This window comes from Oncorhynchus clarkii, chromosome 5, assembly GCF_045791955.1.
Source record: "Oncorhynchus clarkii lewisi isolate Uvic-CL-2024 chromosome 5, UVic_Ocla_1.0, whole genome shotgun sequence".
In the NCBI taxonomy this organism is placed as follows: Eukaryota; Metazoa; Chordata; class Actinopteri; order Salmoniformes; family Salmonidae; genus Oncorhynchus; species Oncorhynchus clarkii.
The window spans coordinates 51,293,929-51,314,342 of record NC_092151.1 but is presented as its reverse complement, the minus strand read 5'-3'; the positions used below and the strand labels follow the sequence as shown (position 1 = coordinate 51,314,342).

Here is a 20,414-nt window from a genome sequence, read left to right as displayed (position 1 = left end):
CTTAGTGCTGCTTTTGATACCATCGATCACTACATTCTTATGGAGAGATTGGAAACCCAAATTGGTTTACACATACAAGTTCTGGCCTGGTTTAGATATTATCTGTCGGAAAGATATCAGTTTGTCTCTGTGAATGGTTTGTCCTCTGACAAATCAACTGTAAATTTCGGTGTTCCTCAATGTTCCGTTTTAGGACCACTATTGTTTTCACTATATATTTTACCTCTTGGTGATGTCCTCAAATGTGGAACATAATGTTAACTTTCACTGCTATGGGAACAATACACAGCTGTACATTTTGATGAAATATGGTGAAGCCCCATAATTGCCCTCTCTGGAAGCCTGTGTTTCAGACATAAGGAAGTGGATGGCAGCAATTTTTTAAAACTTTTAAACAAAACAGAGATGCTAGTTCTAGGTCCCAAGAAATGTAATCTTGATGGTTGTAAAGTCATCTCAAATAAAACTGTGAAGGACCTCGGCGTTACTCTGGACCCTGATCTCTAGGATAGCTTTTTTCCATCTTCGTAACATTGCAAAAATATTCAACTTTCTGTCCAAAGATGATGCAGAAAAATGTATCCATGCTTTTGTCACTTCTAGATTAGATTACTGCAATGCTCTACTTTCCCGGGAACCCGGATGAAACACTAAATGAACTTCAGTTAGTGCTAAACACGGCTGCTAGAATCTTGACTAGAACCAAAGAATCTGATCATATTACTCCGTTGCTAGCCTCTCTACACTGGCTTCCTGTTAAGACTAGGGCTGATTTCAAGGTTTTACTGCTAACCTACAAAGCATTTCATGAGCTTGCTGCAACCTATATTTCCGATTTGGTCCTGCCGTACATACCTACATGTACGCTACGGTCACAAGACGCAGGCCTCCTTACTGTCCCTAGAATTTCTAAGCTGGAGGCAGGGCTTTCTCCTATAGAGCTCCATTTTTAATGAAAGGTCTGCCTATCCATGTGAGAGACGCAGACTCTGTCTCGACCTTTAAGTCTTTATTGAAGACTCACCTCTTCATTAGGTCCTATGATTGAGTGTAGTCTGGCCCAGGGGTGTAAAGTGAACGGAAAGGCACTGGAGCGACGAACCACCCTTGCTGTCTCTGCCTGGCCGATTCCCCTCTCTCCACTGGGATTCTCTGCCTCTAACCCTTTTACGGGGGCTGAGTCACTGGCTTACTGGTGCTCTTCCATGCCCTCCATAGGCGGGGTGGTCACTTTTGAGTTGAGTCAATGACGTGATCCTCCTGTCCGGGTTGGTGCTCCCCTTGGGTTCGTGCCATGGGGGAGATCTTCGTGGGCTATACTCGGCCGTGGGTCAGGGTAGTAGATTGGTGGTTGAAGATATCCCTCTAGTGGTGTGGGGGTTGTGCTTTGGAAAAGTTGGTGAGGTTATGTCCTGCTTGGTTGGCCCTGTCTGGGGGTATCTTACAGGGCCACAGTGTTTCCCGACCCCTCCTGTCTCAGCTTCCAATATTTATGCTGCAATAGTTTGTGTCAGGGGGCTAGGGTCAGTCTGTTATATCTGGAGTATTTCTCCTGTCTCATCCGGTGTCCTGTTTGAATTTAAGTATGCTCCCTTTAATTCTCTCTTTTTCTCTCTCTTTTTCATGATCTCTCTCTCTCTTTCTCTCCCTCCATCTCTCTCTCCTTCTCTCGGAGGACCTGAGCCCTAGGACCATGCCTCAGGACTACCTGGCCAGATGACTCCTTGCTGTCCCCAGTCTAGCTGGTCATGCTGCTGCTCCAGTTTCAACTGTTCTGCCTGCGGCTATGGAACCCTGACCTGTTCACTGGACGTGCTACCTTGTCTCTGACATGCTGTTTTGGACTCTCTCTCTACCGCACCTGCTGTCTCTAACTGTGAATGAGTGCTGAGGTGCTGACCTGTTACAACCACTGTGATTGTTATTATTATTATCTGACCCTGCTAGTCATTTATGAACGTTTGAACATCTTGGCCATGTTCTGTTATAATCTCCACCCGGCACAGCCAGAAGAGGACTGGCCAAATCTCAGTCTAGTTCCTCTAGTTTTTTTCTTAGGTTCTGGCCTTTCTTTCTTTCTTTCCTAGCCACCGTGCTTCTACATCTGCATTGCTTGCTGTTTGGGATTTTAGGCTGGGTTTCTGTACAGCACTTTGTGACATTGGCTGATGTAAAAAAAAGGGCTTTATAAATACATTTGATTGATTATAATTGTGCAGTCCTCTACTGTAGTAGTGAGTGAGTTACTTTTGTGCCTTTTTTAATATCAAGCAAAACTTCTGAAGTCGAGAACAAAATTCTTAGTATTGCAAACAAAAATATTGAAAACAAAAGATGAACATAAAATATTGCAAGGAAATCATTTTGAAATGCGAGAACAAATTAATTGTAAATGGATGCCTAAAGATTGTTCAGTGATTGAAAAAAAATTATAACACGATTAAGTAAAATGCCTCCCTCATTCCTGCAATTTTCCCTATCTTTGGTTATCTTACACTGGCCTTTGCTTTTGCTGCCTTTTTCTATTTTTTCCCAAGTTTTGGCACATTCATTCCAGCAACATAGCACCCTACATCCCACTGCTGGGTCCATCCTGGTCAGTCCCTGGATGGGAGACCAGATGCAGTTGGATGTGTTGAAAATAAAACGTGAAAAAATAGTCACATGGGGATTTTTTATTTTTACATGAGGGAAACATTTACGTGAAACTTCACACATGTCCAAAAACCACATCTGACTTGTGAAGATTAAATATATATATATACAGTGCCTTTGGAAAGTATTCAGACCCCTTGACTTTTTCCACATTTTGTTACGTTACAGCCTTATTCTAAAACAGATTAAATAAAAACAATTCTACACAAAACACCCGATAATGATGAATTGAAAATGTTTTTTTAATGTTTGCTAATTTATTCGAAATAAAAAAATGCAATACCTTATTTACATTAGTATTCAGAACCTTTGCTATAAGACACAAAATTGAGCTCAGGTGAATCCTGTTTCCCTTGATCATCCTTCTATAACTTGATTGGAGTCCACCTGTGGTAAATTAAATTGATTGGACATGATTTGGAAAGGCACATTAGCTTTCTCTATAAGGTCCAACAGTTGACAGTGGATGTCAGAGCAAAAACCAAGCCATGAGGTCGCAGGAATTGTCCTTTGAGCTCCGTGACAGGATTGTGTCGAGGCACAGATCTGTGGAAGGGTGCCAAAAAATGTCTGCAGGATTTAAGGTCCCCAAGAACACAATGGCCTGCGTCATTCTTATATTGGAAGAAGTTTAGAACCACCAAGACTCTTCCTAGAGCTGGCCACTCGGCCAAACTAAGCAATTGGGGGAGGAGGGCCTTGGTCAGAAAAGTGACCAAGAACCCGATGGTCACTCTCACAGAGCTCTAGAGTTCCTCTGTGGATATGGGAGAACCTTCTAGCAGGACAACCATCTCTGCAGCACTCCACCAATCAGGCCTTTATGGTAGAGAAGCCACACAGAAGCCACTCCACAGTAAAAGGCACATGACAGCCCGGTTGGAGTTTGCCAAAAGGCACCTAAAGACTCAAAGACCATGAGGAACAAGATTCTCTGGTCTGATGAAACCAATATTTAACTGTCTGGCCTGTATGTCAGGCATCACATCTGGAGGAAAGATGACACCATCCCTATGGTGAAGCATGGTGGTGGCAGCATCATGCTGTGGGGTGTTTTTCAGGGGCAGGGACTAGGACACTAGTCAGGATCAAGGCAAAAATGAACGGAGCAAAGTACAGAGATCCTTGATGAAAACATGCCCCAGAGCGCTCAGGAGATCAGACTGGGGTGAAGGTTCACGCTCCAATAGGACAACAATCCAAAGCACACAGCCAAGACATTGCAGGAGTGGCTTGGGACAAGTCCTGAATGTCCTTTAGTGGTCTAGCCAGAGCCATGACTTGAACCTATTCAAACATCTCTGGAGAGACCTGGAAATATCCCATATAACACATTACTGAGTACCACCCTCCATATTTTCAAGCATAGTGGTGGCTGCATCATGTTATGGATGGGCTTGTAATCGTTAAGGACTGGGGAGTTTTTACTGGATAAAACAGAATGAGCTAAGCACATGCAAAGTCCTAGACAAAAACCTGGTTCAGTCTGCTTTCCACCAGAGACTGGGAGATGAATTCAACTTTCAGCAGGACAATCACCTAAAACACAAGGCCAAATCCACACTGGCATTGCTTACCAAGAAGACGGTGAATGTTCAGGCCGAGTTACACTTTTGACTTAAATCTGCTTGAAAATCTATGGCAAGACTTTAAAATGGTTGTCTACTAATGATCAACAACCAATCTGACAGATATGAAATCATTTTGAAGATAATAATGGTTAAACATTGAAGAATCCAGGTGTGCAAAGCTCTTAGACACTTACCCAAAAATAATAATTTCTGCCAAGGTTGATTCTAACATGTGTTGACTCCAGGGTGTGAATACTTATTTAAATTAGATACTGTATTTCTTTTTCAATAAATTTGAAGACATAAAAAAATATATGTTTTCATTTTGTCATTATGGGATATTGTGTGAAGATGGGTGCGAAAATAAATCAATTTGGTCCATTTTGAATTCAGGCTCTAACACAAACAGAATGTGGAATAATTCAAGGGGTATGAATAATTTATGAAGGAACTGTATATGGGACTATCCAAATAGTGTGACCAGTGTCTGTTTTTAGGGCCCTCATTCCTTCTGAATGAGGCTATTATCAAAAGATGCGTTCGCAAAGCGGAAGTGCTGTTTTGCACAAACGATTTGCACAAAAGTGCATCTGTGCAAACAGATACTGTAGGTGGATACGGATGCCATTCCTATAATATAAAATGTGCTATCTCAGGTACTTTAGGGTGAATGGGTGCTACCTCAGGCCTTGCAAGAGCTAGGTTACAGTATTGTCACAACTGCTTCCGCTTGAGCTCCAGGCTGCCCGTCATTACGCACACCTGTCACCATCATTACGCGCATCAGCGCTTCATTGGATTCACCTGGATTCCTTCACTTTGTTGATTGCCTCCTATATCTGTCTCCTAAACTGCTGACACAGTTTGATCCCTGTGTCAGCATTAATGTAGTTATGTTTCCCTGTCCAGATGCTGTCAGTGTTTTGTTTCATGCCCGTTATTTATTAAATGTTCACTCCCTGTACTTGCTTCTCGTCTTCCAGCGTCTGTCCTCACAATTGTCATGTCACCAGTAAGCTCATGATGAAATCAAGTGGAAATGTAAACTTTAACTTCAATCTTAGTGTTGGCGAATGCTAGTCACCCTGAAGTTATCACACATACTGTCATTTTTTCTCCGAAATGTCATACATTTCATCCCTATTGGTATTGTACATTTGATCATATTTTGTTCTGTGGTCATCAAAGAGCGAAGGGAGAGTACCTGCTATTAACTGGATTACGAAAACCGTATCCTCTCAGTCTCTTAACATTAAATTCATGACCAGCAGCAGTAGCACCCTCGCTGATTTTCTATTGCATACCATTGTCATTATTGTTGGTCCGTACATACAGTATCTGACTTTATGCTGCACACTGCACAGTGTATTTGCAAGTGCTGCTAGCCTTCACCTGACTTTATGAGTGACATCTACAGGGTGGTCCTAGGGTGTCCATGATGGAAGCTATGAATCACAGATGAACACATCTTTCTCATTCATAGCTTCTATCATGGAGACCATGGGACCAACCTGTAGTAGTCACTCACACAGTCAAGTGAAGTCTAGTAGCACATGTAAATACACTATGCAGTGTGCACACAATGAATAAAGCCCTTTAAGACCCGAGATATAGTTAGGCCAATGCCGACGAGAGTGATGCATTACAGAGAGAGTTGTGAAACTCCACGATGTCCACGTGACAATCGCCCATAAAGATAGCCGTTCTTGAATGCCGCCATCTATTTAGCATAAAATAAGACAAATTGCGGTGCCAGGATGCAGACCTAAATCTTGTCTGTAAACAGGCATGCGTCGTGAGGTGGATCATCACTTGCTGTTGTTCTGATCAGGAATCTGTTCTGCAACCTGATTTAAGATGTGAATCTATGTGAGAAATCAATGTATGGGCCTTGGTGTTGAATGTACTATACATGTGCCCAGGGAAACAGTAACCTTACCTTGGTCCAGGGTCAGCTCTGTCTCTCTTGACCTCTTGGTTGGCCAGTCCCAAACAGATTATTGATTTGATGATGACGAAAATAAATACATCCAAAAACGACTAACAGGCATACCCGAAGTAAAGAATCAAAACCAAACGAAAGGCTTCATGGCCACCAAACCAACCAGCAGCCTCATCGCTCTCCAAGCTGGCACTCTGACTAAAGATCACCTTAGCACCTGTCTCTTTGTCAACCAGGCTCAGCGTTTTGACAAGGTTGCTGCTGCCCCCTGGGGGAAATCGAGTGTGGAAGTGGGAGTGAGCTGAAGCGTGCTGCCTTAACTACCTAACCTATTCCCTAACACTAAGTAAGTAGCCAAGTGAGACATAAAGACAGTAAAACTTGACATCACTAAGAGCCCTATTTAATGAAAGCTGGTAACTAACTAACTTTCCGGGATATGTATGTTCTTTCTTATGCATCCCGGAAAACCTGGTGAGGCCTTTTCATTTTGATTGAATGGGGGCCCCATACTGAACGTTATGAAGAATTAGCAAGCAAAAAGATCAAGGTCATGGATCTTCAATGATGCTGGTCCGTTATTGATAGAAGACCTTGTGCTATTTGAGTTAATAAAACATAAAACGAGGGGTCTTCAAAGCACTTACTGTAATTGCCAAAGGGCTAACTCTAAATAATGATCTTGGCTAACCTTTTTTTATTGCATGATAGAGACCTCCATATCTTCCTTGCTAATCATCCTTCGGCCAATGGGGACAGGCAATCCACCCAATTATCTGTGGTTTACAGAATCTCAGGAAACTACCAGGTAAAGAGGAAAGGCCAATTATAGTTAATGTCCTGAGGGGTTTGCCCACACTCGTCCTCCCAAGCCTCTCTCTTTGCATTGAGTTGGATGCTACCATTTTTCAGCACATACATTTGCACCTTTTTGCTTGCTATCCTGTGCATTGCACATTGCTACTTTGTTAACAAGTGCTCAAGGGGAAACTCCCGCTAATTGCGTCACCTGGGCATGACTCCAAGAGCTCTCTTAGATGTTGTTGTCAGGGGAACCCTGAACCGGTTAAACCCATGGGAGTATTGAGCGTGTGTGTGTGTGGGGGGGGGGGGGGGGGGGGGTGTGATGCAAGGAGCAGCCCTCATTTTGCTGTAATCTTGGTGAAGAGTGACGTGACAGTCAGCCTTAGGATACTAACAAAGTATATCTTGTTCTTTGTTAGCATTACCACAGATTTACCACTGATTTCTCTCTCTCTCATTGGCATAATCCTGCTTACTCATTTTCAGCAGGTTTTATGTCGATGTCCTAGGGACAGATGCATCCCCCACATCCACTCCCATACCCTGTGAACTTGCACAGTGAAGATATGTTTGTTTATTATGATTTATGTTATAGTACACAGTGATGAAAGTTAATTATATGAATACAGCATAATTGGGCAACACTTGACTTGACACCTAGCGTCAGAACACGTTATGATACGGTCATAACCATGTCATAGTATATCATAACAGCTGACATAACGTGTCATAATATGGTCATAACACTGTCATGACCCATATATTTACACCTGTTGCGACATATACTGAACAACAACATGCAACAATTTCAAAGATGTACAGTTCATATGGCTGGGGTCCATAGATGGACCTTGGAGGGCATAGTCCAACCCATTTGGTAGCCAGGCCCACCCAGCCAGACCCAGCCAATCAGAATGAGTTTCCCCCACAAAAGGGCTTTATTCCAGACAGGAATACCCCTCAGCATGACAGTGTTGACCATATTATAACAAGTTATGTCAGCTGTTATGACATATTATGACATGGTAATGACCGTATTATAACGTTTTATGACACTAGGTGTCAAGTAAAGTGTTACCCATAATTGTTACTATATATTTTTTTAAATACAGCACGGTAAGCCATTTTACACTTTGCCTAATGTCTAGCATTAGACAGTTGGCTCTCCATGAGTGTATTGAATGATATGTTGCCTTGTGCAATCTTCTACCCTACTTGTGTTTTTGACCTATCTGTGCTTTTTGAAATTGACTTAAATGTTGGACTGGTGTCTCTGCTATTTTTATGGCCTCCTGACTACTTTACATCTGTGGTTCACAGAGCTCTCAACCTCCCTAATAGGCCAGTGAGACTTTTACAGTACATCTAAACACAATGTTGTGCTCAATCTGGAGTCTTATAAAATGGGCAATAAAGAAAATCTGCAGGCACTGCCTGTGCAAACTGTTTTAATTATATATCATATAAAATACAAAATATGGGCGAGTTAATTATAGATTGTAAATGCTAGTGAGAGTGTATGCTAGTGAGAGTGTATGCATGTGATAGTGATAGTTTCTCCAAGATGGCGTAGCAGTGCATATGTGGTTTGTCATCCTCTCGTTTAATTTAGGTATTTTTCGTCTTTTTTTGTATATATTTAATTTTATTTCAAAAATATACCTTCCGGTAACCCGTCTCACTCAATGTGACGCGGATCCTCTATTTTCTTTAGACCTTATAGCCAAAACCTCCATCAGAAGCGAGCCATCAGCAGCTAACCAGCTAATAAGCTACTAGCTATTTAGTCATTGTTAGCCAATGCTAGCGGCTTTTACTTTCTGCACAGGCATCAACCGTTTTTTTTAGCCTGGATAACACCTTCCAGACTCGGAATGTTTTTCTCCACTACAACGCTGGATTCCTGCCGTAAACCCTGGACCATTACTCCTGATCATCACAGCTAGCTAGCTGCCACCGAGTGACCTAGCCCTGAAGCTAGCTCTGAGCCTGGCCCATCTACCGGCCTACTCTGTGATCACCCGGCTACCCATGCCTCCCGAACTCGGCTAGAATCCACTACTCTGCCGGATACTTGCCGTAAGCTCTGGACCTTTGCAGCGGATCATCGATGCTAGCTAGCTACTACCGAGTGGCTATAGTTGCCAACGCCCCTGCCCCGAAGCTGGCACCAGTTAGCCGCGAGCCAGGCAAAATAAATTACTACAACTACAATACCTCTTTCGCCATCTGGCCAGGACCCTTTGTTGACACGACGATAGTTATCATTGTATTAGTTTACAGTGGAGCCCCAGGTCTCACTCTACATGCCTCTACATGCCTCAGATTCCTCCTTTGTCCCACCCCCCATGGTGGGGTGCGGGTACAGTGGAAGTAAGCCCAGGCACTGTGTGACCTCACCCATTATAACCAGCACGTCCAGAGATGCAACCTCTCTTATCATCACACAGTGCCTGGGCTTACTTCCACTGTACCCGCACCCCACCATATCCCTGTCTGCACATTATGCCCTGAATCTTTTCTACCATGCCCAGAAATCTGCTCCTTTTATTCTCGGTCCCCAACGCACTAGACGACCAGTTTTGATAGCCTTTAGCCATATCCTCATCCTACTCCTCCTTTGTTCCTCAGGTGATGTGGAGGTTAACCCAGGCCCTGCATGTCCTCAGGCACTCTCATTTGTTGACTTCTGTAGTCAAAAAAAGCCTTGGTTTCATGCATGTTAACATCAGAAGCCTCCTCCCTAAGTGTGTTTTACTCACTGCTTCAGCACACTCCGCCAACCCTGATGTCCTTGCCATGTCTGAATCCTGGCTTAGGAAGGCCACCAAAAATTCTGAGATTTCCATACCCAACTACAACATTTTCTGTCAACATAGAACTGCCAAAGGGGGAGGAGTTGCAATCTACTGCAGAGATAGCCTGCAAAGTTCTGTCATACTTTCCAGGTCTATGCCCAAACAGTTTGAACTTCTAATTTATTTAATTAATTTCTCCAGAAATAAATCTCTCACTTTTGCCACCTGTAATAGACCCCCCTCAGCTCCCAGTTGTGCCCTGGACACCATATGTGAATTGATTGCCCCTCATCTATCTTCAGAGTTTGTTCTGTTAGGTTAACCTAAACTGGGATATGCTTAACACCCCGGCAGTCCTACAATCTAAGCTAGATGCCCTCAATCTCACACAAATCATCAAGGAACCAACGAGGTACAACCCTAAATCCGTAAACATGGGCACCCTCATAGATATTATCCTGACCAACTTGCCCTCCAAATACACCTCTGCTGTTTTCAATCAGGATCTCAGCGATCACTGCCTTATTGCCTGCATCCGCTATGGGTCCGCGGTCAAACGACCACCCCTTATTACTGTTAAATGCTCCCTAAAACACTTCTGCGAGCAGGCCTCTCTAATCGACCTGGCCCGGGTATCTGGAAGGATATTTATCTCATCCCGTCAGACGAGGATGCCTGTTCGTTCTTAAGTCATTTCCTCACCATCTTAAATAAGCATGCCACTTTCAAAAAATGTAGAACTCAGAACAAATAATAGCCCTTGGTTCACTCCAGACCTGACTGCCCTTGACCAGCAGAAAAACATCCTGTGGCGGACTGCAATAGCATCGAATAGTCCCTGAGATATGCAACTGTTCAGGGAAGTCAGGAACCAAACAGAGATTTGCATCCTGTAGCGATAACTCCAAAACGTTTTGGGACACTGTAAAGTCCATGGAGAACAAGAGCACCTCCTCCCAGCTGCCCACTGCACTGAGGCTAGGTAACACGGTCACCACCGATAAATCCATGATAAACGAAAATTTCAACAAGCATTTCTCTGCTTTCCACCTAGCTACCACAACCTTGGTCACAACCCCCCCCCCCCCCCCCCCCGCAGCTACTTGCCCGAGCCTTCCCAGCTCTCCTTCACCCAAATCCAGATAGCAGATGTTCTGAAAGAGCTGCAAAACCTGAACCCGTACAAATCAGCTGGGCTAGACAATCTGGACCCTCTATTTCTAAAACTATCCACCGCCATTGTTGCGTGCCCAGTCTGTTCAACCTCTATTTCGTATCTTCCGAGATCTCCAAAGATTGGAAAGCTGCCACGGTCATCCCCTTCTTTAAAGGGGGTGGCACTCTAGACCCACACTGTTATAGACCTATATCCATCCTGCCCTGCCTTTCTAAAGTTTTCGAAAGCCAAGTTAATAAACAGATTTCTGACCATTTCGAATCCCACCGTACCTTCTCCACTGTGCAATCCAGTTTCCGAGCTGTTCACCTTAGCCACACTCAAGGTACTAAACAATATCATAACCACCATCGATAAAAGACGGTACTGTGCAGCCGTCTTCATCGACCTGGCCAAGGCTTTCGACTCTGTCAATCACCATATTCTTATCGGCAGACTCAATAGCCTTGGTTTCTCAAATGACTGCCTCGCCTGGTTCACCAACTACTTTGCAGACAGAGTTCAGTGTGTCAAATCGGAGGGCCTGTTGTCCGGACCTCTGGCAGTCTCTATGGGGGTACCATAGGGTTCAATTCTCGGGCCGACTATTTTCTCTGTATATATCAATGATGTCGCTCTTGCTGCGGGTGATTCTCTGATCCACCTCTATGCAGACGACACCATTCTGTATACATCTGGCCCTTCTTTGGACAGTGTGTTAACTAACCTCCAAACAAGCTTCAATGCCATAGAACACTGCTTCCGTGGCCACCAACTGCTCTTAAACGCTAGTAAAACCAAATGCATGCTCTTCAACCATTCAATGCCCGCACCTGCCCGACTAGCATCACTACCCTGGACGGTTCTGACCTAGAATACCTAGGTGTCTGGCTAGACTGTAAACTCTCCTTCCAGACTCATATTAAACATCTCCAATCCAAAATCAAATCCATAATCGGCTTTCTATTTCACAACAAAGCCTCCAGACCTGACTGCCCTCACGCCGACTCACGCCGCCAAACTTACCCTAGTAAAACTGACTATTTTACAGATTCTCGACTTCGGCGATGTCATCTACAAAATAGCTTCCAACACTCTACTCAAGCAAACTGGATGCAGTCTATCACAATGCCATCCGTTTTGTCACCAAAGCCCCTTATACCACCCACCACTGCGACCTGTATGCTCTAGTCGGCTCGCCCTCGCTACATATTCAGTGCCAGACCCACTGGCTCCAGGTCATCCACAGTATAAGTCTATGCTATGTAAAGCTCCGCTTTAGCTCAGCTCACTGGTCACGATAACAACACCCACCCGTAGCACGCGCTCCAGCAGGTATATCTCACTGGTCATCCCCAAAGCCAACACCTGCTTTGGCCGCCTTTCTATCCAGTTCTCTGCTGCCATGGACTGGAACAAATTGCAAAAATCGCTGAAACTGGAGACACTTATCCCTCACTAGCTTTAAGCATGAGCTGTCAGAGCAGCTCACAGATCACTGCACATGTACAGACATGGCAGGTATTATGGCATTTTCATGACAGCATTTATAGCAGTATTCAAGTGTGACTTTTTGTAACTTACAAAATCATATGTTTTTATACCTTGCTCCATTGTTACTATACCTGTACAGTTGTACTGCAGGTATGCTTGAGACTTATTATTGAGGAGTACATTTACAGTACATGCAGTAATAATTCAATATTAAACAGAATTTTATCATAGGCAGTGTATGACATTAGTCATGTAAACACCTTACTCTACTTATCTTAATCGAAGTACAGTCATAATCTAAGTAAGCATACGACAATTAAAACACCTGGTTTCTGAGCAATCTTTCAAATTATTAGGACATGTAAATACCTTAATCGGAGTTCCAGCTGTGTATTTGATCTGCGCATGTGATAGCACCAGCCGAGCGCTAAAGAGCAAGGGTCGCGAGTTCAGAACAACTGAAAGTAAGTAATTTTTCACATGCATTACAATATCTTCAGAAAGTATTCAAAACACATGTTGTTGTGTTAAAATCAAATCATATTTATTGGTCACATACACATGATTAGCATGATATTGAGGTGTTATTGATGATATTGCGGGTGTAGCGAAATGCTTGTGCTTCTAGCTCCGACAGTGCAGTAATATCTAACAAGTAATATCTAACAAATTGCACAACATATACCAAACACACACAAATCTAAGTAGGAATGAATTAAGACTATATACATATGGACGAGCGATGTCAGAGCTGAACGGGCTAAGATACAGTAGAATAGTATAGAAAAACAGTTAATACATATGAGATGAGTAATGCAAGGTATGTAAGCATTATTAAGTGAATGAGATTACGTAGAATAGTATAGAAAACATTATCTACACATCAAATTGTATTAGTCACATGCGCCGAATACAACAGCTGTAGACCTTACAGTGAAATGCTTATACAACAGCTAAAGACCTAACAGTGAAATGATTACATACGATCCCCTAACCAACACCATAGTGTCCTCAAAGCTCATCAATAAGCTAAGGACCCTGGGACTAAACACCTCCCTCTGCAACTGGATCCTGGACTTCCTGATGGGCCACCCCCAGGTGGTAAGGGTAGGTAACAACACATCCGCCACGCTGATCTTCAACACAGGGGCCCCTCAGTGGTGCGTGCTCAGTCCCCTCCTGCAGTCCCTGTTCACTCATAACTACATGGCCAGGCACGACTCCAACACCATCATTAAGTTTGCCGATGACACAACAGTGGTAGGACTGATCACCGACAATGACGAGACAGCCTATAGGGAGGAGGTCAGAGACCTGGCCGTGCGGTGCCAGGACAACAACCTCTCCCGCAACGTGATCAAGACAAAGGAGATGATTGTGGACAACAGGAAAAGGTGGACCGAGCACGCCCCCATTCTTATCAATGGGGCTGTAGTGGAGCAGGTTGAGAGCTTGAAGTTCCTTGGTGTCCACATCACCATCAAACTATCATGGTCCAAGCACAACAAGACAGTCGTGAAGAGGGCACTACAAAATCTATTCCCCCTCGGGAGACTGAAAAGATTTGCGATGGGTCCTCCGATCCTCAAAAAGTTATACAGCTGCGCCATCGAGAGCATCCTGACTGTTTGCATCACTGCCTGGTATTGCAACTGCTTGACCTCCGACCGTAAGGCACTACAGAGAGTAGTGCGTGCGGCCCAGTACATCACTGGGGCCAAGATTCCTGCCATCCAGGACCTCTATACCAGGCGGTGTCAGAGAAGGCCCTAAAAATTGTCAAAGACTCCAGCCACCTTAGTCATAGACTGTCCTCACTGCTACCGCACGGCAAGCGGTACCGGAGTGCCAAGCAGAGTCCAAAAGGCTTCTCAACAGCTTCTACCCCTAAGCCACAAAACTCCAGAACAGCTAACCATGTCGGCTACTCAGACTATTTGCATTGCCCCCCTTTTAAGCTGCTGCCACTCTCTGTTTATTATCTATGCATTGTCACTTTAACTCTACCTACATGTACATATTACCTCAATTACATCGACTAACCGGTGCCCCCGCACATTGACTCTGTACCGGTACACCCTGTATATAGCCTCACTATAATTATTTTACTGCTGCTCTTTAATTATTTGTTACTTTTCTTTCTTATTTTTTACTGATTTATTTTTTACTCAACACATATTTTTCTTAAAACTGCATTGTTGGTTAAGGGCTTCTAAATAAGCATTTCACTGCTAGGTTACACCTGTTGTATTCTGCGCATGTGGCATTTTATTCAGCACCGATTCCAGGTCCTCTAATGAGATGGGTCGCCCCAGATCCACAGATTGCTTCTCATCCAATACGGGCAAATCAAGGTTATCAAAAAAAGGCTTGCATTCGTCTGGCTCAAACTGGATATACGATTTATATAACTCCTGGAAAAAATAGTGAAATGTTGCATTAATTTCCTGTGGATCAGAAAGTAAGCTTTTAGATGGGGATTGCATAGATTCTATAGGCGTACAAGATTAACTTTTTCCATTTTAAGGCTAGAAGCCTGCTTGGTTTGCTCCCATTAAAATAATAGTTCTGCCTCACTCTATGCATGATTTCACCTTTATTTAACCAGGTAGGCCAGTTGAAAACAAGTTCTCATTTACAACTGCGACCTGGTCAAGATAAAGCAAAGCTGTGCGACAAAAACAACAACAAATGTACTGTCAATAACACAATAGAAAAAATCTATGTAGCGAGTGTGCAAATAGCATTAACACTGGAGTGATAGAAGATAATGTGCAAGTAGAGATACTGGGGTGCAAAAGAGCAAAAAGATAACTAACAATATGGGGATGAGGTAGTTGGGTGTGCTATTTACAGATTGGCTCTGTACAGGTACAGTGAGCTGCTTTGACAGCTGATGCTTAAAGTTAGAGAGGGAGATATAAGTCTCCAGCTTCAGTGATTTTTGCTATTCGTTCCAGTCATTGGCAGCAGAGAACTCGAAGGAAAGGCGGCCAAAGTAGGTGTTGGCTTTGGGGATGACCAGTGAAATATACCTGCTGGAGCGCTACGAGTGGGTGTTGCTATGGTGACCAGTGAGCTGAGATAAGGTGGGGCTTTACCTAGCAAAGTCTTATAGATGACCTGGCTCCAGTGGGTTTGGTGACGAATATGAAGTGAGGGCCAACCAACGAGAGCATACATGTCACAGTGGTGGGTAGTATATGGGGCATTGGTGACAAAACGGATGCCACTGTGATAGACTACATCCAGTTTGCTGAGGAGGCTATTTTGTAAATGACATCGTCAAAGTCAAGGATCGGTAGGATAGTCAGTTTTACGAGGATATGTTTGGCAGCATGAGTGAAGGAGTCTTTGTGGAGAATTAGGAAGCCAATTCTAGCTTTGGTCTGGTCGTTTGACCGCGGACCCATAGCGGATGCAGGCAATGAGGCAGTGATCGCTGAGATCCTAGTTGAAGACAGCAGAGGTGTATTTAGAGGGCAAGTTGGTCAGGATGATATCCAAGAGGGTGCCCATGGTTACAGATTTAGGGTTGTACCTGGTAGGTTCTTTGATAATTTGTGTGAGATTGAGGGCATCTAGCTTAGATTGTAGGATGGCTGGGGTGTTAAGCACATCCCAGTTTAGGTCACCTAGTATGAACTCTGAAGATAGATGAGGGCCAATTAATTCACATGATGAACTCAGTTCTCCTTAATAAGTAATTCAGTTCCAGTTTAACCACCATAAAATCATTGCTGGCATTATTTGAGTAATTATTTTTCAGGTTTCAGGTTTCTCCAATAGTCTTTGATTCCTGGCTTTATTGAGGTGAGACACAAAAATATGATGTAAAGTCTCTGATTAACCATCCATGTAAACCTTGAGTTGTCTACAAAGTCATTGTTTTTTGCAAAGAATTAAACTATTTCGGCTTGAAATACAACAACAAACAATTTGTTTTGAAAAAGGGTTGTATTAAAATGGCAACATTTTGTTTTATTCATCTTAATAAAGCTCACATCCACTTGGGTAACCAGGGGATTATAATCTGAAAGAGTCGCAGGCAATATTTGTAGTGGCGCAACACACATAATTTATAGTACGCCTGGAAAGCATTTCAAGTAACAGGTGTTAAAAGTTAATTTGTGGAATTTCTTTCATTCTTAATGCATTTGAGCCAATCAGTTGTGTTGTGACAAGGTAGGGCAAGAACAGTTTAAATAAGCAAAGAGAAATTACAGTCCATCATTACTTTAAGAAATGAAGGTCAGTCAATATGGAAAATGTCAAGAACTTTGAAGGTTTCTTCAAGTGATGGATATGGCTCTCATGAGGACCACTACAAGAAAGGAAGACCAAGAGTTACCTCTGCTCTAGAGGATATGTTCGTTAGAGTTACCAGCCTCAGAAATTGCAGCCCAAATGAATGCTTCACAGAGTGACAGACACATCTCTACATCAACTATTCAGAAGAGACTGATGGTCGAATTGCTGCTAAGAAATCACTACTAAAGGACACCAATAAGAAGAAGAGACATACTTGGGCCAAGAAACACGAGCAATGGACATTAGACCGGTGGAAATCTGTCCTTTGGTCTGGCATCCATAAGTCTAAATATTCCTGTTACATTGCACAACCTTCAATGTTATGTCATAATTACGTCAAATTCGGGCAAATTAGTTGGCAACGAGCCAGGCGGCCCAAACTGTTGCATGTACCCTGACTCTGCGTCCAATGAATGCAAGAGAAGTGACACAATTTCACCTGGTTGATATTGCCTGCTAACCTGGATTTCTTTTAGCTAAATATGCAGGTTTAAAAATATATACTTCTGTGTATTGATTTTAAGAAAGGCATTGATGTTAATGGTTAGATACAGTCGTGCAACGATTGTGCTTTTTTCGCAAATGCACTTTTGTTAAATCATCCCCCGTTTGGCGAAGTTGGCTGTCTTTGAAAGGAAGAAATAGTCTTCACACCTTTCACAACAAGCCAGGCGGCCCAAACTGCTGCATATACCCTGACTCTGTTGCAAGAGAAGTGACACATTTTCCCTTGTTAAAAGAAAATCATGTTAGCATGCAATATTAACTAAATATGCAGGTTTAAAAATATATACTTGTGTATTGATTTTAAGAAAGGCATTGATGTTTATGGTTAGGTACACGTTGGAGCAACAACAGTCCTTTTTTGCGAATGCGCACCGCAGGGCACGCTAGATAAACTTGTAATATCATCAACCATGTATAGTTAACTAGTGATTATGATTGATTGATTGATTGTTTTTTCTAAGATAAGTTTAATGCTAGCTGGCAACTTACCTTGGCTTCTTACTGCATTCGCGTAACAGGCAGGCTCCTCGTGGAGTGCAATGTAAAGCAGGTGGTTAGAGCATTGGACTAGTTAACCGTAAGGTTGCAAGATTGAATCCTCGAGCTGACAAGGTAAAAATCTGTTGTTCTGCCCCTGAACAAGGCAGTTAACCCACCGTTCCTAGGCCGTCCTAGGCCGTCATTGAAAATAAGAATGTGTTCTTAACTGACTTGCCTAGTTAAATATTTTTTTTAATAAAATAAATAAATCGGTCAAATCGGTATCCAAAAATACCGATTTCCGATTGTTTTGAAAAATCGGCCCTAATTAATCGGCCATTCCGATTAATCGGTCGACCTCTACAATGGGCCTCAGGATCTCGTCACGGTATTTTTGTGTAATCAAATTGCCATCGATAAAATACAATTGTGTTTATTGTCCGTAGCTTATGCCAGCCCATGCCATAACCCCACCGCCATCATGGGGCACTCTGTTCATCAGGTGGATGGATTTTTTTGTCAAAGGATAAATATTCACTAACAGGGATGTAAACAAATGTGTAGACAAAATTTGAAACAAATATTTTTTGGGTGCATATGGAACATTTCTGAAATCTTTTATTTCAGTTCATGAAACATGGGACCAACACTTTACATTCATATTTTTGTTCAATGTACTTTCAAATGAACTAATTCACCTTTTGCCCCTTTCATATTGATTAAGAGGTGCATATTGTTGTCATTTTGAGTGCAGTGGTATGTGTTGTCATGTTGCAAAATGTGTGTGACAACATGTCTTAATGACACATTATTAATACATTCGTTGAGCAGTCGAGTCTTGACATTTACTTCTCAGACTTGTGAAAGTAGGTGGTTTCTTGTTAATTTAATGCACCTGTCTGTTTTTTTTATTTTGTAGCTTATCTATATCTAGATATGCACCAAGTCCCCATCTGATTATGGAATTAGTCAGCAAGAATGTTCAGCTTTATTTAAGTCTGGAAGTAAAAAATTACAGTTGTTTTAAACAAATGTACGGAAAGGAAAGTTAAGTCAAAAAGAAAAGGACCGGAGAGAGGCCTTGTCTAACAAAAGACAGTCAGCAAACACTGCATTTTCCAGCTGAATTATTAGATAATACTAGATTTTATTACAAATAAGCACACAATAAACATTTTGTTATGCAGCACTATAGAGTGCATTGGGATTGGTTGGGATTAAAAATAAAAAAATATATACAAATCCTTCTATTCAATACATCTTCATTCAACAAACACATGGCATTTTATGCAACAACTTAGAATGTCGAAGGCTACAGAGCACATTTTTAAACTTATACATTAGCACAACACTATACTGTAACCACAGCACAGAAACATGCACATGCACACACACATAAACATACGCACACCAAGCACATTTATATCAAACACAGAAAACGGGGGCCCATACCATCCACATATTGCTTCAAAGCAAAGCAACACTGAAAAGCACATTGAAAATCAACTACATCTACAAGAAGAGAGATGTTGCATTATGGAAATGCATGCATATTAGCAAAGTTTAGCTGCTTATGAGGTGTAAAAATGTGCATTAGGGGTGTGCGTTTTCCTAAACTGCCTTGGAAATGTGCTATACTTTTTCCTGATAAAGGACCTAACTGCTTATTCTGCTGAGACTATCTGATTGGGTAGGCTCATTTGGTAATGTGTAGTAATTGTATCCCTGAGAAAAGTGGGGGAAATTCTACAATCAAAATAAATCCAAATAGCAGTGTATTTGAATTTCTAATTACAGTTAAAAAAAATAAACGATAAGTGACAGCTGAGGCACTCTCACTTACGATTCTTACAAACATTGCGTGTGGCTACGATAAGGTGTTGCTGCAGCAAAAAAATATTAAATTAAAGGCACAAGTTACGATATAAGATATAATTAAAATAAATCAATGAAATCAATGAAATGTCATTCAGATAAAATGTCATTCCTTGCTACAGCTGAAATACTGACTGGTTTTTAGTTGGTGATGCAGAACGAACTGTGGCATGCATTTTATATAAAGCAGCTGAAAAATGAAATAAAATCAATGTTGTTGCTTTTTGCTGTTGTGAGGTTAATAATATAGGATCGAGTTAGGCTCAAGAGTGGAGAGTAGATATAGGATGCCCAAAGCCTTGCCATTGATTTTATCACCACCAAAAATAAGAGGAACCTTCAGGGAGGGATGGGGGATGGGGGGGGGGGGGGGGGGGGGTTGCGATGGTTCTGCCCACCTTGGTTGTCACCGTCAGGAGGGGTTTCCCTTCGGAAGACGCCTTACTTGGTATCTCCTTCAGGACCATGGCAACAGTCTTATCTGCACCCCTAGAGTCTCTTCCCTATAACGGGTGAAATCAACAATGACTCGTGTCAGGACAATTCGTTCAGTCAATGTTTTTGCCCTCTAGGGCATCTTACCAACTTTACTTGATGATTATTGAATTATATGATAGGCTATGGTGAGCTAGGAAAAAACAGCAACATCGATTGAAAACATATCCACAATGCTATGACAATGGCTATGGAGGAGTCACTATACACAGATGAGCATGGTCTCTTGTTATCTTTAGGAGTTTGATCTGATATAGCTCGTATCTCTAATGATGATTAGATATACACAGATATCATCAGGATTGTGCTAGTCAGTCTCTCATTGC

At 42.4% G+C, this 20,414-nt stretch overlaps 1 protein-coding gene across 1 annotated transcript in view; it reads right to left on the bottom strand.

The window, feature by feature from the left end:
• The window catches only part of LOC139410071 (PEX5-related protein-like), a 183,263-nt gene that overhangs the window by 76,304 nt on the left and 86,545 nt on the right, over nucleotides 1-20,414 (bottom strand). Inside the window, exon 2 of the mRNA XM_071155507.1 lies at nucleotides 19,992-20,096. Coding sequence (XP_071011608.1) covers nucleotides 19,992-20,096 — 105 coding nt within the window. The remainder of the gene's footprint in view (nucleotides 1-19,991; nucleotides 20,097-20,414) is intronic.